This window comes from Trichomycterus rosablanca, chromosome 8 (assembly GCF_030014385.1).
Source record: "Trichomycterus rosablanca isolate fTriRos1 chromosome 8, fTriRos1.hap1, whole genome shotgun sequence".
Lineage (NCBI taxonomy): Eukaryota > Metazoa > Chordata > Actinopteri > Siluriformes > Trichomycteridae > Trichomycterus > Trichomycterus rosablanca.
Genome location: NC_085995.1, coordinates 9,579,424 through 9,607,026, shown reverse-complemented (window position 1 = coordinate 9,607,026; position 27,603 = coordinate 9,579,424). Strand labels below are relative to the sequence as shown.

At 37.3% G+C, this 27,603-nt stretch overlaps 1 protein-coding gene across 1 annotated transcript; it reads left to right on the top strand.

Annotated features, from left to right (window-relative positions):
• Positions 1 to 13,156: 13,156 nt before the first annotated feature.
• slc25a43 (solute carrier family 25 member 43) lies at positions 13,157 to 25,483 on the top strand. The gene is made up of 5 exons (XM_063000479.1): positions 13,157 to 13,547; positions 17,325 to 17,566; positions 18,071 to 18,243; positions 22,012 to 22,146; positions 23,679 to 25,483. The coding sequence occupies exons 1-5, from the start codon at positions 13,276 to 13,278 to the stop codon at positions 23,889 to 23,891; spliced, it is 1,035 nt and encodes a 344-aa protein (XP_062856549.1). The 5' UTR covers positions 13,157 to 13,275; the 3' UTR covers positions 23,892 to 25,483.
• Positions 25,484 to 27,603: the final 2,120 nt, after the last annotated feature.

Sequence of the window (27,603 nt, the reverse complement as noted above, 5' to 3'; positions counted from 1 at the left end):
ATAAACTGTGAGATGTAGTGAGTTGGGGGAAAGACATGGATAGACATGGATAGGAAGTTGTGGGCTGGCTTGTTGACTGGTTTGCTTTTCCTTGAGCACTCCATTTCAAAGTGAGGGATCAAGGGCAGACATGCGCATGGCATGCAGTGAATGACAATGGCTGTTCCTTCTGCCTGCGGCTCCTGGAACACAGAGGAGCCTGCAGGACAAAGGGACTCTGGAAGTTCTCGGGGTTAATGAATCAAGATACGCAGCCTGTGAGAAAGTTGGCAAACAGGGAGGACACTATGTAATTCAGGAAGAAGTCAGGGCCCTATCCAATACAATGCATTGCAGAGCAAAGGCAAGCAAGAGAGGGTGAGAAAATGGCATAGCAGATCAAGAGAAAGGAAGAGGAATGGGGAGGAGATTCGTCCAGCCCAGCAGAGACATTGCGGTAACATGTAATGTGGAGAACATGTTAAATGGCTCAGGCCCTAATTGATACGAGGCAGCACATGCACACACTTCTCACTACTTATTTTACACCAGCATTGTCTTGTATTAGAAGCCACATGCATATGGCAGAGAGATCAAAGCAGTCTTCACAGATACGTTCAAAGGAGGTGCTGCAACTTTTATAACTCTTGAGTCTCTTCTTGAGAGATTCTTATTTGCAATCTGACATTCTTTAACAGACCAGATCAACACTGCCAAAATCCCTCTCACCTCCAGTGTCTTTTCATCTCAGTAAAATTTTTGGGGGTAGTTGGACTCATTTCAGTTTTTTATGCCTATTTGCCTGTGAATTGTTTCTAATTACATGGACATCTGCATTAATTATTTACAATATGTGTTAATCATATTATAATTTTTGTGAGCAAAGCATCACTCCACAATGCTTCACAGATTCACAAGATTTTGCTATTAGTCTGCGATGTTTCTTTTTTCTTAGTTGTTAGTTTCTAAACATAGAGTTTCTAATATAAGGTTTAAACATGTATCACATCTACCCACAGTGCCCTGTCCAGGAAGCCTCATTCAGCTGGTCTCCTGCAAACACGATTTGGTGCAGAATTTAATTATTTATTTATTTTCCTGGTAATGCAGTTGTTTCACTATCATATAATTTTTTTTTCATCAACCACTTTATCCTGGCAGGGTTGGCAGGAATGCGGAAAACACCCTGGACAGGGCAACAATCCATCTGCCCCATTTCTTTACACATAGTCAATCATGTCTGTGTAGATGCCCAGCCGGCCGAAAATTAATCAAATCACAGCGGTGATGGGCTAGCATAATAAACTGCTGTGCTACCAGAGCATCTTTACCATTAATACTTCAAAAAGATCTAGATATTTCTTTTTGGCACCATCTTATTACTGCATGGTGCACTTTTGGTGTAAAGGTGCCAAACGCCGAATGTACTATATTTTAAGACATTTTCTTGATACTATGAAGATTCATTTACCAAAGTGTATCCTTCTTGAATCTTTGTTTCTATGAAAGATCACATATACAACTAACAGCTCCAATATCATACCAATATTATAAACCTAATGATACAGACAAACTATTAGCCTAGATGTCTGGACCGTAAATGATTATGCAGTGTCTCCAAAAATAACATTAAAAAGTTGAATGCATTTATCTATTATGAGAATCTGAATAAATGAATGCAACTGTTCTGCAAATGTACATCTATATGTTATTACCAATGTTTCACTGATTGGAGTTCAAGCAATGAGGAGACATATCCCAACACCTCACTTTGTTGTACCCAACCCCCTCGGGCACAAGACCACTATGGATGCTCTTTTGAAGAGGCTGTAATTTCCTTCTCGGGATTCTGTTATTCCAGTAGTCAAGGTGCCAAGTGGCCCAGGCATAGACAGGAGGAAGGGTGGGCTCTTCACAGGGAGCTGAGGTTGTCGGCCCAGCAGGGGAGGGAGGTGCACCTCGCAAGAACACACAGGCCAAAAACAAACACCGTCCCTGACAGGAAAGGAACTACAAGACCCTGCTGAGATCCAGCGAGACCATGTCCATTTACATACGCATAAAGGCAATGAAACTGTGATGGGCCTAATCACAATGAACTTGTACAGGAAAGACTACAAATATTCTATCTCTTAGAAAAATAGGTGCTTTTATTTAAAAAAAAATACTGTCACATTTCTGTGTTATTTCAACCTTCAAAGTAACATCTATCAATATCAGTTAATTAGATGTGAGTAACTAAGAATAAATGAGTTTCTTTCATGCACTGTGGTTATTTGGCACCCAGTTCTTGGTGTAGCCCTACCTTGCCTTGCACCACTATAGCACCGCTATGACAAGGATAAAGTGGCAACTAAGATGAATGTGATAATTATTCAATAAATAAATGAGATTATGTTGGCACCCATATAAAATAACATCATACATCTTCACATGAATGACTTCTATTAACCAGTGCTTGATACCAGTTCTTATAAAGTTGAACGTTAACCATGTCAACGTTGCAGCAATCTCAAGTCTCCCTCTAGTGGTGAAACTGGCTTTAGTCGTTTGAGTAAATGTCTTCAAAGTCTTATTAAATCCTTGTTAAATCTTTATTTAACCCTCTATGATATTAAATGTTTTTGGAATCTTACTGAAACCAACTTTACAATGTATACCAAATATCAACTTTACAATGTATACCAAATTACATATCTATATGTACCCACAGGCCCTGTTGTTGAAGTGTGTTGTTGTTGTTATGCTGGTACTTGCATACTGTAAATTCTTATAGTGTGTACTATTACGTTTGATGTATGTAACTAGCTACTGAGACCTTAATTTCCCTCAGGATTAATAAAGTATCTATCTATCTATCTATCTATCTATCTATCTATCTATCTATCTATCTATCTATCTATCTATCTATCTATCTATCTATCTATCTATCTATCTGTCTATCTATCTATCATCTATCTATCTATCTATCTATCTATCTATCTATCTATCTATCTATCTATCTATCTATCTATCTATCTATCTATCTATCTATCTATCTACTGTTAAATAGAACATATAAATAGAATATAACGTATTAAATCTCCATATTTCTTTATCATGCCTGACAACATGCTACTATATGCTTATCTGAACATACCCCCTGTTTTGTAGGTGTAGCTAATAAAATGATTAACCCTTTAATGGTGTATTTAAATAATCTTGTTTGAGTCGTACTCCTTGGTTGACATGTGTTTAACTCAAATATATTGGTAGATGGTTTTAAGAAAACAGCCTTTCTAACCTATGTGTCAAACCCTTGCAGCTCATTCAAAATGCAGCTGCTCGCCTGGTTTTTAACCAACCTAAACACTGCCACATCACCCCACTGCTGCGTTCTCTTCACTGGCTTCCTGTAGCTGCACGCATTCAGTTTAAAACACTGATGCTCGCCTACAAAGCCAAAAAAGGACCAGCCCCAAGCTACCTTCGTGGTCTAATCAAACCCCGCTCTGTACCACACAACCTCCGAGCCACTAGTCTCGCTCGACTTGATCCTCCACCCAGGACTAGAGGAAGACAAGCATCAAGGCTCTATCTGTACTGGCACCCAAGTGGTGGAACGAACTTCCTCTGTCTGTCCGAACATCTGAGTCTCTCGCTGTCTTCAAAAAACGATTAAAAACTCACCTTATCACTAAGCACTTAAGCTGACTAGTACTTACTTACTAACACTCTTTTATTTATTTAAAAAAAAAAAAAAAATTGGTTCTATCAGGGTTTTAGCAGATTTGTGTTCTTGGACTGTTGTTTACTTAGAGTAATGAAATGTTTGCTATGGAAGCACTTCTGTAAGAGGCTCTGGATAAGAGCGTCTGCTAAATGCCAACTTAAGTGTCAACTTAAAGCTAGTCATCTATGAAAGTTAAATTATTTTTGTGATCATCTCAACTGTTTGGTGCAGGCTCATTAAAAAAATACTAATACTAATCATATTAATTGTTTGTTGTTGGTATAGTCCCAAGAAACTAAGAAATGCAAAGACATTTTTTTTTTTAAATTTCTTGGTGAGACCATTAAACTGTAAATAAAGTGCTCAAGTATAAGCTAGTTATCTAGCTAAGGCTGCTAAGCTAGGTGTAAGTAAAAGCTACGGATAACTCAAGCGCATGAAGCGTGTCAAGGTGTACACGAGTATAGACTGCCCTCTGGTGGTTATTACTGGCACATCATTTGTTTAACCTGTCTTCGGTCTCTAACTGGATGCTAAACGTATTGTACTATAGGGTATTGAGCAGTGAAAAAGCAACACTGGTTTACTGTAGGTTACTGTAGTATTGTAATTATATTTTAGCTTATAGGTGCAAAGATGGAATGCCTTTGTTTGTGATGTGTACAGTACAATTAAATGCACTGGAAGCTGGGGGTCAGAGCGCTGTCAGCCTTTGTGCGGCGCCCCTGGAGCTGAGAGGGTTGATGGCTTTGCTCAAGGGCCAAACAGTGGCTGCTTGGCACAGCTGACTTTTCTGCCAGTGTTGCATCCACATCCCAGGATGCTGTTCAGAGATTCTGATCCAGAAAATCTAGACAAAATAGCTACACTGCAAATGGACTGTATTATTCGGGGAGAAATGTTTATCAGCACAGCAAAACAGAAGGCAACATTTGGTCCTCTATAACTTATGTATGTATGTATATATATATATATATATATACAGTGTATCACAAAAGTGAGTACACCCCTCACATTTCTGCAAATATTTCATTATATCTTTTCATGGGACAACACTATAGACATGAAACTTGGATATAACTTAGAGTAGTCAGTGTACAGCTTGTATAGCAGTGTAGATTTACTGTCTTCTGAAAATAACTCAACACACAGCCATTAATGTCTAAATAGCTGGCAACATAAGTGAGTACACCCCACAGTGAACATGTCCAAATTGTGCCCAAATGTGTCGTTGTCCCTCCCTGGTGTCATGTGTCAAGGTCCCAGGTGTAAATGGGGAGCAGGGCTGTTAAATTTGGTGTTTTGGGTACAATTCTCCCATACTGGCCACTGGATATTCAACATGGCACCTCATGGCAAAGAACTCTCTGAGGATGTGAGAAATATAATTGTTGCTCTCCACAAAGATGGCCTGGGCTATAAGAAGATTGCTAACACCCTGAAACTGAGCTACAGCATGGTGGCCAAGGTCATACAGCGTTTTTCCAGGACAGGTTCCACTCGGAACAGGCTTCGCCAGGGTCGACCAAAGAAGTTGAGTCCACGTGTTCGGCGTCATATCCAGAGGTTGGCTTTAAAAAATAGACACATGAGTGCTGCCAGCATTGCTGCAGAGGTTGAAGACGTGGGAGGTCAGCCTGTCAGTGCTCAGACCATACGCCGCACACTGCATCAACTCAGTCTGCATGGTCGTCATCCCAGAAGGAAGCTGACGCACAAGAAAGTCCGCAAACAGTTTGCTGAAGACAAGCAGTCCAAGAACATGGATTACTGGAATGCCCTGTGGTCTGACGAGACCAAGATAAACTTGTTTGGCTCAGATGGTGTCCAGCATGTGTGGCGGCGCCCTGGTGAGAAGTACCAAGACAACTGTATCTTGCCTACAGTCAAGCATGGTGGTGGTAGCATCATGGTCTTGGGCTGCATGAGTGTTGCTGGCACTGGGGAGCTGCAGTTCATTGAGGGAAACATGAATTCCAACATGTACTGTGACATTCTGAAACAGAGCATGATCCCCTCCCTTCGAAAACTGTTAGCCCAACAGGATAACGACCCCAAACACAACCTCCAAGATGACAACTGCCTTGCTGAGGAAGCTGAAGGTAAAGGTGATGGACTAAACCCAATTGAGCACCTGTGGCGCATCCTCAAGTGGAAGGTGGAGGAGTTCAAGGTGTCTAACATCCACCAGCTCCGTGATGTCATCATGGAGGAGTGGAAGAGGATTCCAGTAGCAACCTGTGCAGCTTTGGTGAATTCCATGCCCAGGAGGGTTAAGGCAGTGCTGGATAATAATGGTGGTCACACAAAATATTGACACTTTGGGCACAATTTGGACATGTTCACTGTGGGGTGTACTCACTTATGTTGCCAGCTATTTAGACATTAATGGCTGTGTGTTGAGTTATTTTCAGAAGACAGTAAATCTACACTGCTATACAAGTTGTACACTGACTACTCTAAGTTATATCCAAGTTTTATTTCTATAGTGTTGTCCCATGAAAAGATATAATCAAATATTTGCAAAAATGTGAGGGGTGTACTCACTTTTGTGATACACTGTATATATATATATATATATATATATATATATATATATATATATATATATATGTGTGTGTGTGTGTGTGTTATGTCTAAAACTCAATAACAACATGTACATTTAGTAAACCGTTTAACTCTGCTTGACTGTGTTGCCACAATTCACACCACAATTTACATTCACCTGACAGTCTGTGTATGCACAGTTAGCGTAGCAATTAGCCTAAGGTGTTTATGGTTCTTGTGTTCAGCATTCTAGCATTAGCTTAGCTTAGTATAGGGTTTGTGTGTGTGGGGGGGGTGTATTGGTCAAGTAATTGTATGTAATTGAAGGCACCAAGCCAATATAAATGAGGTAGGAGTTTAAATATTTGCATCGATACAACTATGTTATTGAACTTTAATAAATAAACTCCCTAACAAGACAACTAACAAATGTTAGTATGTTTTGAGTTCATGTGTCTGTGTTTACACAGTGCAGAATACACTGTAATCTTAAAATGCTGACCAATTTGCTGTAAAATGCTTATCAGTTTGAATGCTAATTGGCTTTCTGTATTACCAGTGAGTCTTTACATGGACACTCAAGGCCTATGTAATTGTTGAAAAAAAAAATATATACACACACACACACACACACATATACTGTATATATATATATATATATATATATATATATATATATATATATATATATATATATATATATATATTCAGTCACATTTTTAAATAAGCAGTATTCTTAATTCCATTTCTTTATTGTTTTAAATATGCGACCCATTTATGATAAAAAGCAAGGGCATCGTACAGTGACTGACCTTGCAAGGCAGGCATTCTATTCTGTTTTCTGTTTATTCAGCTCCTAATAACACAAAAACTGTTTAACCTTCTATCTTTATTTAAAACATTAATGTAGATTTTACAGTCGAGGGTGAAAAAGATAAGTAAATATTATTAATAAAACACTACTGGAGGTGTGTGTTGCAGAAATGCCTTGTCCTTAAAAGGTAAGATTAATTACTGATGTGTACTGATGTAAACCATGCCTGTATTAATATACAAATTTAGTACTTTTCCTAACAGTGAATGTGCTGCAGAGCAAGGAAGGTGATAATGTATCCAAAATTAATATTAAAGCCCTGTAGAAATGTCAGTTTTAATGAAGGAATTCCACAGACAAAAACCCTACTCTCAAAAAAAATCATAAGGCAAAACATTAAAAATCTCTCAGAAACCCACAACGCAACACATGGTAAAGAGAGCATCATAATTTGGGGTTGGTTTTCTGCTGAACGGCCTGAACATTTAGCAACAATAGTAGAAATTTAAAACCAATTTAGGGTAAAAGCTTAAGCTTAGTCTTAAAGCTTAATAGCAACTGTACAATGCAATAAAACAACAAGCCAAAGTTAAAAAGTAACAAAATAATAGTTATGAAGAACATTCATGATTCCAAAGTGCACACCTTAACTCAGCTGAGATGCTGTAGCATGACCTGAAAAGAGCTTTTAATACAGTACAAGTACAGCTTGAATCTGTCATTTAAGGCAGAAATTGTACACCTTGTACACTCCTCTTTTAGTGGTTTATGGTTAATATATTAGTGAATAACCAAAGGTGTGTGTTTTAATCCTTTTATAAAATAAGTGCTTTTGCGTAACCTTTAATCAGGTGAGTCACAAGCAAAATCTTGCTTGAGTAAACTTTACAAGTTTATCTGCGTTCTTATTACTCTTTATTGTACAGGTAATTATCTCTACAACCTCAGGCTGGTATCCTCAGAAACAGAGAAATACCACTTGCTGGTGTAACAGGTTTTAATGAGTCATTCAGAAGTAAACTTTATCTTGTGCCTTGTCTCCTTTTCTTGTTGCAAAACCTATTTGGGCTTGAGCATCTGATCACAGAATGATGACTGAACAGTCTCTGGTAGAGCAGTATTTATTGTTTCATTAATTATGAAAAGGCCCTTAAGCAACAACGGATCCCCACATCATCACACTACTATTTGTCTCCTGGAAAGATTTACCACTGCCTTAAGTTCTTTTCTATTTAATGATAATTAATCTCACAATTCCTAGAGCCTTTTAAATAGGGTTCTAACTCCAATCTCTACCATATTTATTTTGTATTAAATAAATTATTAACTTATTTTATAAATTATTACATTTTCGTGTGTGACAAGTTTTAAAGGAAATACTTTATTACAGTAAAGAGGTCATAAGGAGTAGTTGGAAAACCATTGCATTAAAATAAATGTATAATTAAATAAGCTGCACAACATTAATTGTGGCATTTATTACTATAATGAACTAAGTCTGAGGTTTTTGTTCAGAACCATAATAACATATATATATATATATATATATATATATATATATATATATATATATATATATATATATATATAATAACAAAACATCGTTTTTCTCTTTCATTGCACTTTTCTGAAAATATCCACACACAGCTCCTCTCTCTCTACCATTCTCTCCCTCGCCTCACAGCAAGAAGGTCCTGGGTTCGATCCCCAGGTGGGGCGGTCCGGGTTCTTTCTGTGTGGAGTTTGCATGTTCTCCCCGTGTCTGCGTGGGTTTACTTCGGGTGCTCAGGTTTCCTCCCACAGTCCAAAGACATGCAAGTGAGGTGAATTGGAGATACTAAATTAAGTAAAAGTCTTGAGTAATGAGTAACTATCGTTCCTGTCATGAATGTAACCAAAGTGTAAAACATGACCTTAAAGTCCTAATAAACAAACAAACCATTATCTCCCCACACAGCGCTCCTCTCTCTCTCTCTCTCTCTCTCTCTGTCTCTGTCTCTGCTACACGTGTTTGGTCTCCTAGTGCCGCTTAGTCACGTGACGGTACCACAACAAAACACAGCAGAGCCGGAGGGAAGGAGCAGTAATCATGTGAGATGTGAGAGGAGCGTCTGTACAAACATGGTTTCTACTTTCTTATGAAACGGGAGTTGCTGAATGTAGCGGAGAAAAAGTACAACTGAAGTATCGATACTATCGATATTTGGATCGATCCGCCCACCCCTACTAATAAGGTTAGAATAGCCGTGTGCTACCTATACCTAGACTAGCTAACTAGTTCACTGACTAAAACCCAAATAACTCATAAACCATAACTATTGTAACTATTATGAAAGATATATAATAAAGACTAACTATACTTAAGACATTACAGCTGTAAGTTAATATCCAAGGACAACACCGGTAGTTATTTTAGTCGCTAGTTTTAGCTGCTAAGCTAATTGCAGTGATTTCTGTTTCTATAAGCACTCTGTATTTATACCTCTATCATATTAATATTGTAATACATACATGTTTTGTAAGTAGCTGCTATCAGTAGGGTTGTAGATAAATTCAGATATTTAAAGCGGTCTGATTTCTTGTTTCTGTATGCTTTACTTTTTCACTTCTCACTTCGGTTAACTCAGTTGTGCTTGCCTGGTGAATAAATATTTACATTTTAAATAGAGACCGAACATGTTTGTTCATTTAAATAAAAAAAATAGATGCTTATCTGTTTACATTTATAAACACAAAGTCAAAAGCAGTAAGCACTTATTCATCAAAACACAAACCCTATGGCATGAGAGCCTCACTGCGCATGCTCCGATTTACGCAACTGACCTTTCCGTAAGGTGCGCAAAGTGCATCCGTACTTTACGTAAGTATAATTTAGACTATCATTTCCATAAAATTGCCCCTATTTCTGTATGTTTAATGCAAAGTATTCAGAAACTTACACTCTTCTGTCAGAAATGAACAAAGAAAAATATTAATTAGATCCAAGATAAAGTTTAACCCTTTTATGCATGAATTATAACAACATGAATCAAGATTTTTTTTCCAACATGGTTTAATTTTCCTTTTAGACTAATCAAACTTTTTAATTGCTTTTTTAATTTTAAATGTAATTAATTAAGAGTTATTTATGTGTCCACTCAGGTAGACAGCATTTGAGTTTAAAATACAAACTTTTAATGTTGTACAACAAATGTCATCATGTTTTAACCTGTACTGGACCAGCTATGAAAAAACATGAACAGTCCAATGCCCTGTGAAAACATAGGAAAAAAATTAATTGGTTTGTATGTAAAATCTATTTACGATATGTTAGCAAAGCAGCCAGGGCACAAAGGCACAAAACATTTCAAGCTAATGTACTTGGTCTATTGTGTACATATAGCATCTTGGCATCTGTGTACATTTTTTGCCAGTAGTTTCCAGGCCAAAATCTAAGCTTAGTACATCTCATCTTGGTACAAATGGTACAAAGAACACCTTGTGATTCTCTTCTGTATATAATCACAGAGATGCAAAATAAAAAATATTCATTTAATACTATTAAAAAGAGTGTGGTGTACAAAAAAAACCAAAAAACTTAAGGGTGTATTTTCACCATAATATGGATTAAGAATAAAATACATTTGGTAGTTGAAATATCCCCAGAATGCATGATGTCCGTTTTAGTGGACGTGGTTAATTGTAATTTACTGCTTCAAAAAAATAAATATTTGAACAACACAACGATTGTGTTGCTTCTTAGATGTTGCTTTTTGTGCTCAAATTTTATTTACCAGCAAAGATGCCTTTTAGATGAAGAATTTAACAGAAATCCCTGAAGCAGATGGAGTTTCTGACATTCTGTCAGCTATTTTGGTTTACCATTTGATTGGTTGCACTTGCAATTACTGGCCACATGGTAGAACATGGTTGTTTGGTAGCGTCCCCTTAAAAAAGCTGACTTATTTACTAAAAAAAATTTCCATTTCCAAAAAAAACACTTTGGTTCTAACAGGCTTCAGCAGATTCGTGTTCTTTGACTGTTGTTTACTAAAACTTAAGAAATGAAATGTTTACTATGGAAGCACTTCTGTAAGTCGCTCTGGATAAGAGCGTCTGCTAAATGCAGAAAATGTAAATGTAAAAGGCTGTCATGCATCAATAACAGTAAAACCTACACACATGGAAATAATGACTTTTAAATAGCTGTCCACTGTAGTGACCACCATGCATGAAAGGGTTAATTAGGAAGATAAATATACACTTCTGATAGCTTTAAAAGTGGCATCAAGGACACAAAACCATGGACTAACATTAAATGTGGTTTGCATTATTTTTTTTCCTGACAATAATAAGAACTACATATTGTATGTATTTAGGCTTATATGCCAGCATAAATAGCACTGAACGTCGGTGTGATGTACGCACTTTTCTAGTAATACCTTTTACTTAATCAAATAATATAAAGGACGAATACACTTAGTGGCAACATTTCCCCTGCAACTACCCACTTTTTTTATTTCTCAGTCTGATTACACAAACACATCGGCCATATTTTCTCATCCAAGACCCATTTCATGATGCAAAAAAAGCCTTTAAGCATGCAAATGTACCATTGTCTCGGCTAAAGAACCATTGTTTTTAAGAGTGTATGCAAATCAGACAATAATCGAGTACATTTATGTAAAATTTCAACATATGTACTTTATTTGTACTTGTAAACAGACAGAGACAAAAAAAACTAGACATCACATCTTTGTGCAAAATAAGCAGCATGAACAATACAAACATTTACCACTATCATTCATTGTAATGGTATTATAATATTACTTATTTATATTTAAATGAAATATTTTATTGCAGTTCCATATATGAAAATAATAATTTGTGCTCGTTATTTATGACAGTATTAATAATAAATGGAAATTTAACCAAATGAAGCGTTTTCTGTCCGAATGTTTGTGGTGTTTTTGCACCATCATGTGGATCTTTGCTGAGGTAACTTGTTCAGTTGCTCGTCTTCCGGGGAGATTTACATAAGAGTAAATAAACATTAAACAATGTGGCTGCATCGCAACAGCGTCTGTGCAGGAGCTCAAATACTAAAAAATAAAGCAATAAGCCACGTGAGACCGTGCGTTACTGCGATTTTATCACGGGGAAGGATGTTTTGGCACGACGTGAAGCACGGTCTCGAGTGGCTTATTGCTTTTATAAAACGGTGGTCAACATAAAATATAATAAAATACAAAAATGTTCAATTTATAAATGTTTTTATTTACAAAAACACTTACAAAAAGCATTTCTCCCCGAAATCAGGTAGACCGTTAACAGTGTTGCTAGGCAACATGAGGGCGAACATAACATTCGCAATAAACATTCCTCCACAAACACTGTTACACTATTTGTTGGACGAAACACCCGCTTAATGATTAGGATTACTGTTTATATTATTCTGGACATTTCCATGTATAGTACATGACTTAAAATAGTGTTCAACCAAGTTTGTACTTTTTCTATTCAGTGGCGTATTAATATGGAATGATGTGAGATGGTCGTAGGTGTGCGTATATCAGGGATTTTACAACGGCTTCGAACGCGGCTCAGCCAATCAGATTTTAGGACCGGAACTATCCGTTTTACTGGAGAACAAATATTTTACTTAAATTCTTTTTTATTTCATTTTTTCATTTACTGCTGTAAAATAAATATGTAAACTTTTAAAAGTGACTAAATATTTGTGTCATTGTTCATTTAAAAAAAAAGTAGATGCTATTCTGTTAACATTTATAAGCACAAAGTCAAAAGAAAAGAGCACTTATTTATCAAAACACAAACCCACGGAAGGAGAGCCTCGCTACGCATGCTCCGATTCACGAACCTGACCTAAGGTTAAGCAAGGTTCGTGAATTTGCGTAGGGTGCGCAAAGTGCGTAAGATGCGTTCGTCCTTTAAGGAGGTATAATTTACAATATAATTTCTATAAATGCTATGTTACGCTATGCTTGATAAAGTATTTCGCTTTCAAAACATTGTTATTTAAATGCAGAGGTGCCATTGGTCGTGCCCCTGTTGATCCCGCCCACCGAAAATTACCAACCAATCACCGCTAGCAGAAACGCCGCATCAGATGTTTACCCAGTAGTTACAGTAGCAGTAGTCACTGTTATGTTTCATCTTTGTGTTCATGTATTAGTTTAAAACAGTTCAGTTGCAGCTAATAACGTTTAAAAACGTTTAAATAATGGCCACGGTTAACAAGGATGGCAGATTAACGAGCTCTCAGAGTTTTCTGTGTGTCGGCTTTGCAGGAGTATTTAGTAAAACCGTTACTTCACCGCTGGAGGTTGTGAAAATCTTAAGTCAAGTCGGAACTTTTCACTGCAAACGTGGATTTCTGTCCAGTTTTCAGCTTATTTATCACAATGAAGGTCTGCGGGCATTTTGGAAAGGAAATTCTGTTTCCTGTCTTCGGTTGTTTCCTTACAGTGCTATACATTTGGGGACATATAAAACGTGAGTACCATTGTTTATTCTGTTAAAATACTTATATATGTATTAAATGTGTTTATTTAACTGTTTAGTATTAGTTTAAATCGCATGCTTAGGTGTTTGAAGGTCTATATAACAGCTGTTAGTAAAAGTAGTCAATTCTGTTGTTTTAGAGAATATGAATTCATTGCATGTATTTAAAAACATGTTATTGTATTTATAATGTGATTAAAAAATCGTAGTTTTGCTGTTTAATTCAGTTCGGATGGTTTGTTTTCTTATAAAACGGAATCTATGATTAGCTGCAAAGTTTACCTCGGTACATGCTGACGTCACCACGCCTTTTCTTTTAAACCAATCAGAGCGCTTAAAAAAAACAGCACATACGGTGACGTCCCAGGGCGTTGCTGTGAATCATTACAATGTGTTAAATCTATATGACTGCATACATAAACTCGTCGTGTATTTAATAATACGCGTTAAATAAATGTCCCTTGTCATAATATGTCAATTTACAGCAATACATTTGAAACAAGACACGGACTATGTGTTGCATGTGTCTCTTTAAACAGTGTACTGCCCAACAGTTCTGGAATGTCCCCTAGTGTTCTAGGAAATACAGGAATAACAGGAGCAGCCTTATGCAACACCACTCTTCTTGAAACGTCTGTTCATATTCACGTCTATTTACAGTTCTCAGTAAGATATTTTCCATAACAGACCCTTATTTGCTCTTTAACAATCAATGTTTAGGGAGAAACTGGTCATATCCGTTCTTTTTGAGACTGTACTAATGTACTTTGTGTACTAATACTCATAAATAGGACCCAACAGTCACCCAGGTCATAAAATAGACAAACCCATTCACCTAACAATTGCACTTTTCATGCCTCTTTCAGGATAGACTTTGAGGGCATGATTTGGCTCTCTGTTTATGAAGCCTACATTACAATAATCAAAAACAATTCACACCCACTTCAATTTATAATAAATGCATACTTTTTGTATGCTATGCATGCACCATAAGACCAATGTTTACATACCTTATAATTACCTACATTTTATATGCTATGCATGCACCATAAAAAAGGTTTACATGTATATAAAATCATACCGTAAATTTATATTTTTATTGCTTGTTTTTATACTGTTGGTGAATGTTGTATGTTGTATGCTCTATCTATCTATCTATCTATCTATCTATCTATCTATCTATCTATCTATCTATCTATCTATCTATCTATCTATCTATCTATCTATCTATCTCCTGGTAATATTTACTGCAAAGAACACCTTACAAAAGTGTAGTATATTACATACAGTGTATCACAAAAGTGAGTACACCCCTCACATTTCTGCAAATATTTCATTATATCTTTTCATGGGACAACACTATAGACATGAAACTTGGATATAATTTAGAGTAGTCAGTGTACAGCTTGTATAGCAGTGTAGATTTAGTGTCTTCTGAAAATAACTCAACACACAGCCATTAATGTCTAAATAGCTGGCAACATAAGTGAGTACACCCCACAGTGAACATGTCCAAATTGTGCCCAAATGTGTCGTTGTCCCTCCCTGGTGTCATGTGTCAAGGTCCCAGGTGTAAATGGGGAGCAGGGCTGTTAAATTTGGTGTTTTGGGTACAATTCTCTCATACTGGCCACTGGATATTCAACATGGCACCTCATGACAAAGAACTCTCTGAGGATGTGAGAAATAGAATTGTTGCTCTCCACAAAGATGGCCTGGGCTATAAGAAGATTGCTAACACCCTGAAACTGAGCTACAGCATGGTGGCCAAGGTCATACAGTGGTTTTCCAGGACAGGTTCCACTCGGAACAGGCTTCGCCAGGGTCGACCAAAGAAGTTGAGTCCACATGTTCGGCGTCATATCCAGAGGTTGGCTTTTAAAAAATAGACACATGAGTGCTGCCAGCATTGCTGCAGAGGTTGAAGATGTGGGAGGTCAGCCTGTCAGTGCTCAGACCATACGCCGCACACTGCATCAACTCGGTCTGCATGGTCGTCATCCCAGAAGGAAGCTGACGCACAAGAAAGCACGCAAACAGTTTGCTGAAGACAAGCAGTCCAAGAACATGGATTACTGGAATGCCCTGTGGTCTGACGAGACCAAGATATACTTGTTTGGCTCAGATGGTGTCCAGCATGTGTGGCGGCGCCCTGGTGAGAAGTACCAAGACAACTGTATCTTGTCTACATTCAAGCATGGTGGTGGTAGCATCATGGTCTTGGGCTGCATGAGTGTTGCTGGCACTGGGGAGCTGCAGTTCATTGAGGGAAACATGAATTCCAACATGTACTGTGACATTCTGAAACAGAGCATGATCCCCTCCCTTCGAAAACTGACAAAAGATGACAACTGCCTTGCTGAGGAAGCTGAAGGTAAAGGTGATGGACTAAACCCAATTGAGCACCTGTGGCGCATCCTCAAGTGGAAGGTGGAGGAGTTCAAGGTGTCTAACATCCACCAGCTCCATGATGTCATCATGGAGGAGTGGAAGAGGATTCCAGTAGCAACCTGTGCAGCTCTGGTGAATTCCATGCCCAGGAGGGTTAAGGCAGTGCTGGATAATAATGGTGGTCACACAAAATATTGACACTTTGGGCACAATTTGGACATGTTCACTGTGGGGTGTACTCACTTATGTTGCCAGCTATTTAGACATTAATGGCTGTGTGTTGAGTTATTTTCAGAAGACACTAAATATACACTGCTATACAAGTTGTACACTGACTACTCTAAGTTATATCCAAGTTTTAGTTCTATAGTGTTGTCCCATGAAAAGATATAATAAAATATTTGCAGAAATGTGAGGGGTGTACTCACTTTTGTGATTCACTGTATCTCATTTGATAATTGTTACTGCAAAGAACACCTTACAAAAGTTTAGTGTATTAAATATTACATCTCATCCGATAATACTTACTGCAATGACACTTTTTCTTTTTTTATATTACTCACTACATTTTTTACTTTTGACTTTAATGTACAGTATCTTGAGCTGCTGTAATAGCTGACTTTCCCTATGGAATTAATAAAGTGATCTACCTACCTACCTACATATCTATCTATCCATCCATCCATCCATCTATCTTGTGAATCATTACAATGTGTTAAATCTATATGACTGCATAAATAAACTTGTCATGTATTTTATTTTACATGTTAAATAAATGTCCCTCTAATATGTCCATTTACAGCAATACATTTTAAACAAGACACATACTATGTGTTGCATGTGTTTAGGGAGTAACTGGTCATATCTGTTCTTTTTGAGAGTGTACTAATATACTTTGTGTACTAATACTCATAAACTACCTACCTACCCACGCCACTGTGTTTTCTGTTAAATGCTTACAGTTAATGCTTGTTAGACAGAGAAGAGAAGGAATTTTAGACCATTTTATAATTTCCTGTATAAACAGCCTACTTCAGACCATTCCACATTATCTCATTAGGGATCCCAGTTTAGATATTTAAAAAAAAACTTTCTCTTGGTTTACTCATGTTTTTTTGTAATTATGTTTCATCTTTTTTAAATCATGACAATACCATTCTGAAATTATTGTCTCACCAACATTTGAGAGCTGTCTTGAGACAACCGTGAATCTCCCTGTTTTATAACTGGAAAAAGATGTTAGTATGCACCACTATTTTTATCAATCTACAAACAATTGTCTTTATTAAAGGTGCTTTTTGAGTTACTTTATTGTCCCATTGTTGACTAATGCACACCCATGTTTTGCATCTTTTTGCATCTTTTCATGCTCAACAGAATAGTACATTTGCACATGGATGAGCTTGGGCGTATCTCACAGTGGAGGGCTATAATTGCTGGTGGACTAGCAGGAATATCTGCTGCACTTCTTACATATCCCTTAGAGGTCCTCGAAACCAGACTGATTGCCCAAAACTGCAGAGACGCTACATACCGGGGTGTGGTTCACACTATTTCAAAAATCCACCAAAACGAGGGGCTCCTGGCTCTTTACCGGGGCTTTTCCCTCACTGTTTTAGGTAAGATATTTGACCTGTTGTTTGTAATGTAAAATCTGCTGAATCTTAGGCAAATGTGTTGTTATTCTGTACACCCCATGTACCCAATTTATCAATTGAAAGGAACCCCCATAGGACCCCCACTGACCAGATGCTGTTGAGATGGTAAACAATTCTGCAGTAACACTAATCTGGTAGTCTGTGTTCTGTTTTGGTATGAGTGTAACATGTGCAGACAGATTTATTACACTTGTTTCTCAAACAATATATAATATCAGTAAAGGTTATAACTGAGTATTACAGTGACTTATTGTATATTGTTTTTATTACTATGTTTTATTACTGCACATGTTACAACAGCATGGTTTCCTAGTGAAAGGTTTAGGTGATAGATTGCCTGCCTGCAGCCCATAGCTGTTTAGTTTCAATGATGCTAAACATGCTTGTCTTTATTTATTTTTTTTTGCAATGATGTGCAGTGTTTATATTATATCTATTTTAATTTTTGTTGTTGTTGTGGAACAGGTGCTGTCCCTTTCTCCATTGGCTGCTATGTAGTATTTATTAACTTGAATAAGCTGTGGCAGGAGCACCACTTCCGTTTTTCTTCCCTGCAGAACTTCATCAATGGATGTTTTGCGGCAGGAGTAGCTCAGACTCTCTCTTTCCCCTTTGAGACAATTAAAAGAAAGATGCAGGTGAGAAAATCATTTGAACTCTTATTCTGTAGCTACTAGCCTACTGTAGCCTCTAAACAGGCAGGTAAATTCCACAATGCAGTGCTTCTTAAACTGTGACACTAATACCACTGTTTATGAGTCATATATAGCTTAGTTTCTGCCACATGGAATTCTGGAAATAATTTTTATATAATATAGGCACCACGAGTCTAGTTTTTTTTATTTATTTTTTTATGAAATTACATAACCTTTTCCACAAAAAAAGTAGCCAAATGTGACACTTCATACAAAAAATATTGTTTAGGCTACACAGACACTAGTACAACTATACACTTCATACAAAAAATATTGTTTAGGCTACACAGACACTAGTACAATTATACACTTCATACAAAAAATATTGTTTAGGCTACACAGACACCAGTACAACTATACATCACCCTTGCTGTTTCTTAGTGTAGAGACTTCCAAGATTGGTGCTTCCAGTATGTGCCACCTGGTCTTTAAAAAAACTCACAAAGCATCATGATATGATCAAAGGAAACTGGTACAATAAAGAGTAATCCCAGCTTTAATAAACTGGACAGACCTGTTAATATAAGAAATCTCTAGTAAAACAGTTTAGAACAATGTCTTTTATTGCAAATGATATAATCAAAATAACAGTGTGAGTTTAATCTTTAAAAAAATGTGCATGAATTTTTGATTTTTCTTAGTGTTTGGTATGACATTTATAATAGATATATACTGGCTGCAAATGTATCAACTTTATTAAGCTTTTGATGAGTAGATTGAATCCACATACTCATGTTTGTCTGAGCATGTGTTTGAATGGAAAGAATAAAGCTTATGGAACACAGCAAGATGGAGCCAAAAAGAGAGGAAGCCGTTGATAGATGAAGCTAAAGAGCGAAAGAGAGAGAGAGAGATGAAAGCCATAGAAAGAGGAAGCTACAGAGAGTGCTGGGGGAGCTGGAAGCGAGGTTGCCATAGAGAAAATGAGGGCCGTAGAGTAAGAATGTAATAGAGAGTGGGAGCCAGAGAGAGAGGAAGGTATAGAAACAGAAAAAGCCGTGGAGCGATGAAGCCATAGAGAGCGAGCTATAGAGACATACCTAGGTGCTGTCTGATTGCTAGGAATACACACACCATGTATTCCATCTTTAGTCCACTCCTATCTATAGATGTGGATACCTAAACTAGTATCTGTGCATTATAATCTATTGTCATGGCAGTAATGGTTTCAATGTCAAGTTAACTTCCCTGTCCACCCTGTCTTTGATCAACAAGTTTGACATGTTTTCCCTGTGTCCATGTGTTTTTTTTCCTTGTACTTCTGTTACCATTTACCTTCAAAAACATACCAAAAGTGGACTGACTACTCTGAATCAGTCATAGGTGTGGAAATTAGTCACTGTAATCTGCTGTTTGCATAATGGAGCAAAAACCTGTTCAAACCTGGCGGATTCTGAAAACATGTATTACGCACATTTACTGTCAGCCCAAAAAAGTTATGTAATTATAGTACACAAAAAAATGCAGCACTGGTTTGAATATTGATAAAATGTATCTGCCCACCACTGTGGTTCCATTATTACCTATAGTAATTTATCAGACTATCTAGTAACACTACACTGTTGATTATAAAGCAGCAAATCACAGAGGAAACAATAGGTAGTCACAGCAAAAAATAAGGATGTTTTCATGTTAATATGTCTAAATATGAATGGCTTATGGCTCTCAAACCCATTACAGTGTATCACAAAAGTGAGTACACCCCTCACATTTCTGCAAATATTTTATTATATCTTTTCATGGGACAACACTATAGACATGAAACTTGGATATAACTTAGAGTAGTCAGTGTACAGCTTGTATAGCAGTGTAGATTTACTGTCTTCTGAAAATAACTCAACACACAGCCATTCATGTCTAAATAGCTGGCAACATAAGTGAGTACACCCCACAGTGAACATGTCCAAATTGTGCCCAAAGTGTCAATATTTTGTGTGACCACCATTATTATCCAGCACTGCCTTAACCCTCCTGGGCATGGAATTCACCAGAGCTGCACAGGTTGCTACTGGAATCCTCTTCCACTCCTCCATGATGACATCACGGAGCTGGTGGATGTTAGACACCTTGAACTCCTCCACCTTCCACTTGAGGATGCGCCACAGGTGCTCAATTGGGTTTAGTCCATCACCTTTACCTTCAGCTTCCTCAGCAAGGCAGTTGTCATCTTGGAGGTTGTGTTTGGGGTCGTTATCCTGTTGGGAAACTGCCATGAGGCCCAGTTTTCGAAGGGAGGGGATCATGCTCTGTTTCAGAATGTCACAGTACATGTTGGAATTCATGTTTCCCTCAATGAACTGCAGCTCCCCAGTGCCAGCAACACTCATGCAGCCCAAGACCATGATGCTACCACCACCATGCTTGACTGTAGGCAAGATACAGTTGTCTTGGTACTTCTCACCAGGGCGCCGCCACACATGCTGGACACCATCTGAGCCAAACAAGTTTATCTTGGTCTCGTCAGACCACAGGGCATTCCAGTAATCCATGTTCTTGGACTGCTTGTCTTCAGCAAACTGTTTGCGGGCTTTCTTGTGCGTCAGCTTCCTTCTGGGATGACGACCATGCAGACCGAGTTGATGCAGTGTGCGGCGTATGGTCTGAGCACTGACAGGCTGACCTCCCACGTCTTCAACCTCTGCAGCAATGCTGGCAGCACTCATGTGTCTATTTTTTAAAGCCAACCTCTGGATATGACGCCGAACACGTGGACTCAACTTCTTTGGTCGACCCTGGCGAAGCCTGTTCCGAGTGGAACCTGTCCTGGAAAACCGCTGTATGACCTTGGCCACCATGCTGTAGCTCAGTTTCAGGGTGTTAGCAATCTTCTTATAGCCCAGGCCATCTTTGTGGAGAGCAACAATTCTATTTATCACATCCTCAGAGAGTTCTTTGCCATGAGGTGCCATGTTGAATATCCAGTGGCCAGTATGAGAGAATTGTACCCAAAACACCAAATTTAACAGCCCTGCTCCCCATTTACACCTGGGACCTTGACACATGACACCAGGGAGGGACAACGACACATTTGGGCACAATTTGGACATGTTCACTGTGGGGTGTACTCACTTATGTTGCCAGCTATTTAGACATTAATGGCTGTGTGTTGAGTTATTTTCAGAAGACACTAAATCTACACTGCTATACAAGCTGTACACTGACTACTCTAAGTTATATCCAAGTTTCATGTCTATAGTGTTGTCCCATGAAAAGATATAATGAAATATTTGCAGAAATGTGAGGGGTGTACTCACTTTTGTGATACACTGTATCTGTGGGTTTTATGCATTTTTTAAAGCAGTGAACATTCACTGTAGCTTTTCTTTTTACAGCTTACAGACAGAGTGAAATAACTAGTTTAACAGTTAAACAACTTATATTTCCTTGACATTGTTTATTCATTTGAAATGATTTCCATAATAGAAATAAATGAAATAAAAATTTTAATGTAGTCATTTGTAATGATAAGCCCACTACACTGTACAAAGAACCTCTGGCAAATTCTCCACAGAGATGTCAAATTCTATAGTCGAGTGCCTGGTTCCTTGATTCTGTGACTCATTGACTGCTAGGTATATCCAAAGTACACATACTGAACTCTGTACTCTTCTCACTTTTCAGGGCTACTTTATATAATAATAAAAAAATAAAATGCATTTCTTGTTTTTTTTTTCTTATTTCTAATCTTTTAACATATTTTTTGTATTCAAGGCTCAGTGTCCTATTCTGCCACACTGTGGAGGAGTCGATGTTCACTTTACCGGGATGGCAGACTGCTTCAAACAGGTCATCAAAACCAATGGCATCTTGTCCCTGTGGAGTGGCATTACAGCCAACACACTCAAGGTGAGATAATTTTGAATTTGATATATCATAATCCTTACTACCAGTCTGCATTACTAAATGTACCCGGGTGGCACAGTGGGTAGCACTGTCGCCTCACAGCAAAAAGGTCCTGGGATTGGTTCTCAGGTGGAGCGGTCTGGGTACTTTCTGTGTGGAGTTTGCATGTTCTCCCTGTGTTCGTGACGGTTTCCTAGGAGGCTCTGGTTTCCTCCAACAGTCCAAAGACATACAAGTGAGGTGAATTGGAGATACTAAATTATCCATGACTGTGTTTGACATTTAAGACTTGTACTGATGAATCCTGTGTAGCGAATAATGACCAGTTCTGTCATGAATGTAACCAAAATGTGTAAAACACATTCGCCACTGTGGGTCATTCAGATCCACATACCAGATTTGCCACAGTTTTATATCTTCCTTATTATCTGGGCCTGTTAGGTATTGAAATATCTGAGCATATTGTCCTCCTAAGTTAGATTCCATTCCACAGGGTCCCTACACAGCGCCTCTATATTTCCTACATGTCTGATATTGATAAAGGCTAAGGTAAAGTTGGTAAAAATCCCTTTATTTGAAATGCTCTGCAGTGTCATTATGTAAACCAGCAGTCCCCAACCTTTTTTGCACCAAGGACCGGATTTCATATAAGATATAATTTCACAGACTGGCGGAGGCAGGAGGATTTAAAATAAAACTATATGACAAGCATAATAAAATACACAAAGTGCATAACAATACTACTCACCAATGATGGAAAATCAGTGGGAACCCTGAGTTTTTTTGCTGCAATGAGATGGTCCCACCTAGGGGTGATAGGAGACAATGTCCAGCCTAAACTGTGCAGCCTGTTAATAAATGACCCCAGTGGTTGGGGACACTGATGTAAAGGTCAAACCGTTGCGTTTGACCATTCCTTATGTAGTAAAATGGGAATAAACAGGATTTTATGGACATACTACAGGTTCATATTGGCATTACATTGTGTTGTATTACTCGTGATTAGCTATGTGAATCTTAACAAGCTGAATTAGTTTTTTTCTGGACTCGAATGAAACACTTTCACTCCCTACAGTTTGGTATCTCACTTAAAATGGAAGAATTCGCAGTGTAGTCCACTTAACAGGAAACTGGAATGCACAGGGATTGGAATGCACCTCTAGATTTATTTTTGGATGAAGTTAAGCTTATGTCCAAATGTCCCTCTTCCCTTCTAATCTATGTTGAGAGCAAACAGAAAGACAAGCACAGTGTCAGAAAGATCTTGCAGATTAATGCAGGACAGACTTGGCAGAAAGACATCAAGAAGACGGCTTAAGTTCAGCCTTGTCTGTAAGTGCAGAAAGGACTGTTAAGGAACTCCAGTAAGGTCACAGTGTTCCGTACAGCACCCCATATGCAGTATCACAACATTCTATACAGATGACCCTCAAACTCCTCCTGTTTTTAACTTAAGATCTTTGTTTTTTTGTTTTTTTTGCTGGTTAATAAGTTAATAATGGCATAAATTATCTTATTTGTTGTTTCTTATATAGATTATCCCCTACTTTGGCCTGCTCTTCAGCTGCTTCGAGATGTGTAAACAAGTCTGTCTATACCAAAACGGTTACATTGTGTCTCCATTAAGCTACAAGCTCAAACCAGGAGTGGATCAGAGCCTGGGTCCATATGAACTGCAGGAGTTTAAGCGCTACTTGAGAAACAGGAAGATACAGGCCCAGAGTTCTTCCATAGGAAATCGATGGTAAACCATACTTCAGGCAAATCTATCTGAGGGCAAGCAAGACTATATAATAGTTTTGATTAGTGTGGTGTCATGCTACCATATATTAAGTATGATTTATTACTATACTGGTACTAGTATAAATTCGTACAAGTTAATGCTCCATGGACTGTGTTTCTGTTATTTTGTTATTTTCCATAGGGCAACTTGCAATACTTCTACTGTTTGGTTTAAATGTAGTACAATTATAAATTGAGTACATTTTGGCCAAATGCTGCACTGACAATACTTACAATACTATGTACTGTAAATGCTCAATAGCAATAATGTTGTGGAAGTTATTATCAGAATTTATGAGACAGTATGGATTTTCTTACTATGGCATCAGTTTGTATTAATTCTTACTGTCTTAATGGTTGACATTTGTAACAGTACTTGCTGCTGAGGCTCAAAAGATCATTGTGCCCAGTACTGTATTCTGTATAATGTTTGATATTAAGGATTTTGCACCAGCATACTTGAACCACAATCCTTTTGTGAAATACCTCAGAAGAAAAACTTTGGTCAGTGAATCACTGCCCCACATGTAATTACTGACAGTTTGTATTTGTTTTTTTTTTATAAATAATAATGTTCTAAAACAAGGCAGTGTGTCCTTTAGGACATACACTGATGAGCTAATACATTAGGAACACCCACACGGTTAAGGTACTTGACTAGTAATTGGAACATCTGGTTTAAGCCCCACCACTGTCAGCATTGCACTTAACCTTCGATTGCTTGAATCGGGTACCGTCACAGTTGTAAGTCACTAGCTGTCAAAACAGCTTTGACCCACCTGAATGTGTCCTGTGGTAAATGGTTTCAGGACATTACCATACCAGCAGATCCTTTAACTTCTGTATATTGTGAGGTAGACAGGTTGGAGGCACATGTGCCTCTCTGTTTACATGGTCATAGAAAAACAGGATTCATTTAACCAGTTGACCTTCCGTTGCACTGATGTCCAGTTTTGATGCCTGCATGTCCATTTTAGGTGCTTTCAATAGTGGACAGGAGTTATCACGGACACTTTGGGAGGTCTGCGACTATGCAGCTTTATACACAGAAAAGTTCAATGCACTGTGTTGATACATTAACCTCATTACCAGTATTAAAATTATCTACAGTTCAAGCCATAGTAGCCATTGTGCATAGCCTTTATGTGCAGTTTGTGACTTGTCTTTCCTCAGTCACTGTCAATACATACCCACCAATCTGCCTGTGAGCACTCCTTGCTCTTATAGAGATCCTTCATTCACTCGTATGTAAAACAAAATGAGTTATTTTAGTGCCTTTATTAACCAAAGTATGCATGTTTTAGAAATGTAATTTTATATTATTTTTTAAGTATGATTTATTTTTGTGTGATAATATTTTTTCAAGTAGTATGTATAAAGAAGAATTGTATATAAAATGAAGAATTGTTTTAGCTGCATCGGTAACAACCAGTTAAATATGTTAATATTAAACCTATTTGTCCTCAGTTGTTCAGTATTGTGTTAGCCATTAATGAGTTGTCTCATGTTTGAAATCTGCCATGTATGATTTATCTGGAGTAAAGAAGATTTTTATTTATTTTATCTGCTAACGTTTGTGAAGTTAAGTAACACTACTCTGACATAAAGAAATGAATAGTTATTAGTCAGAGATGGACAAATAATTAGCCTGGACACATAGGACAGGTAGTTATGTGTCCAGGTTATCAGGTTTTTATTCACAATTTACCAAACAATACTAAATAGCCCTTTACTAGCTTTTTACTAGGTTTAAACCGTGTGTTTTTGTTACAGACAGTAGTGCACAACACCAAAGTATAAGTAAAACATTTTAAATTTGACAAACTAAAAGAAATTAAACAAATAAAGTTTTTGTGTAAAACAGAACATGTTTATAGGCGGCATCAGTGGCTCAGTAAGTAGCACTGTGACCTTACAGCAGGAAAGTCCTGGGTTCAGGGATATTCAGATATTCAGTCAGGTTAACTGAAGTGAATGTGTGTGTTTGCCCTGTGATGCACTGGCGACTTGTTTCCTACCTTTCGCACATTATACCCACCGCAACCCCGAATATGATAAAGCGATGGTAAAACGAACAATGAATGAATTAACATGTTTATATAGCAAAATCAAAACAATTCATGTTGCACAAATTAAAGCTATCTGGTTTCATTTTACCTGGCTTGAAGCCCTTATTGTGCCTTCCTATCCTATCTTTGGCTTGAACCAGTAAAAGGTAGAACACTGAGTCAGAATTATTGTGAAAACAAACAGTCTGAGGTAAATGAGTCCACAAGTGAATAGAACTGACCTTTATACGTCTAGCTATTTGAAATATTATAGACACTCTATTCTATACATGCATACACTTGACATCAGGATTATTTGAAACCGTTATGGAGAAGCTTTATCAAAACTATTCTGATTTATCTCAGTACCATAATAATAGCATTATAAACCAAAACAGTGCATCAAATGCTGTTAAAAGCTAAAATATCTTTAAAAAAAAATTTTTTATCTGAAACTTAGCTTCATTAACACTTTGCAAATCCCTCAGATATAGCCTCCACATACAGAAAATCAAACATATTCTCAGGATCACTCTCTAGTGCAAACTGTCCACTTGTTAAAAAAAGATTAAGATTTTCTTTAACCTAACCAAAGGATTGTTTTGTATTCACAATTTAATATTTTATTATTATTCTGCACAGTTTCTATCTTTTCATTCACATTTTCATAGCTTGTCAAGGGTTTATCAATGACTTTGAATGAATATACAGATTGAATGCTCCTGATATGCTGTGTGAACAATAAGACTGTTACACTATGAAAATGGCTTAAAAGTATTATGTAACAGTGATTGGGGGGTAACTAATTTATCATACCCAGCTCAGTAAAACAAATATGACCAACATGACCGAATATGACCAACAGTTATCCACATACACATAATTACAATACTAAATGATTAAAGACAAGTGTATGGAACAATGTAACCTTAATGCAAAACATACCTGTCCCCATGGAATAGTATTTGGAACTGTGTAGTACACTAAATAAATAATGGCTGCACAACAAATTATATGCTAAATTTTGTGAGGAATGGTGTCAAATACATACTACAGTATTTCAACAAGAACATTTTAAACTTTTTAAAATTTATTTCTATGAAAACTACTATGGCGTCCCAACATGTTGCAATAAATTACTAGTATTAGCAGCGTTCAATACATGCATGACATTTTGGACCACAGGAAAATTTAAATTGGTCTTATAACCCTGTTTCTAAAAAAATTTTCATATGTTCAAAAAAAATTAAAATGACCAGTGCAAACATTGGAAATCTTGGAAATCAAATAGGCTTAGATTTTTAAAGTTCACACAGACATATACAGCAATACAATAGTTTTAATTTTAAATCTATTTGGTATGTGCTGTTTCTAATGTACTGAAGTAAGGCAATCAAATAGACAATTAAATAATTGATTACTGTAAACATATATGTAAATTATACAATTTTAAAGTAATAACAAGTATACAACATTGTTACTTGTAAAGTGGAATAACAGGTAATGTGAGTCCTGCATAGCTCCAAGGTCCTTTGTATCTGGATTTGTATTTATATCTCACTTCACCAGGTCATTGTCCATAAGGACTTGGTCATGAGAGAGAGAGTGAGTGTGTGTGAGTGTGTGAATA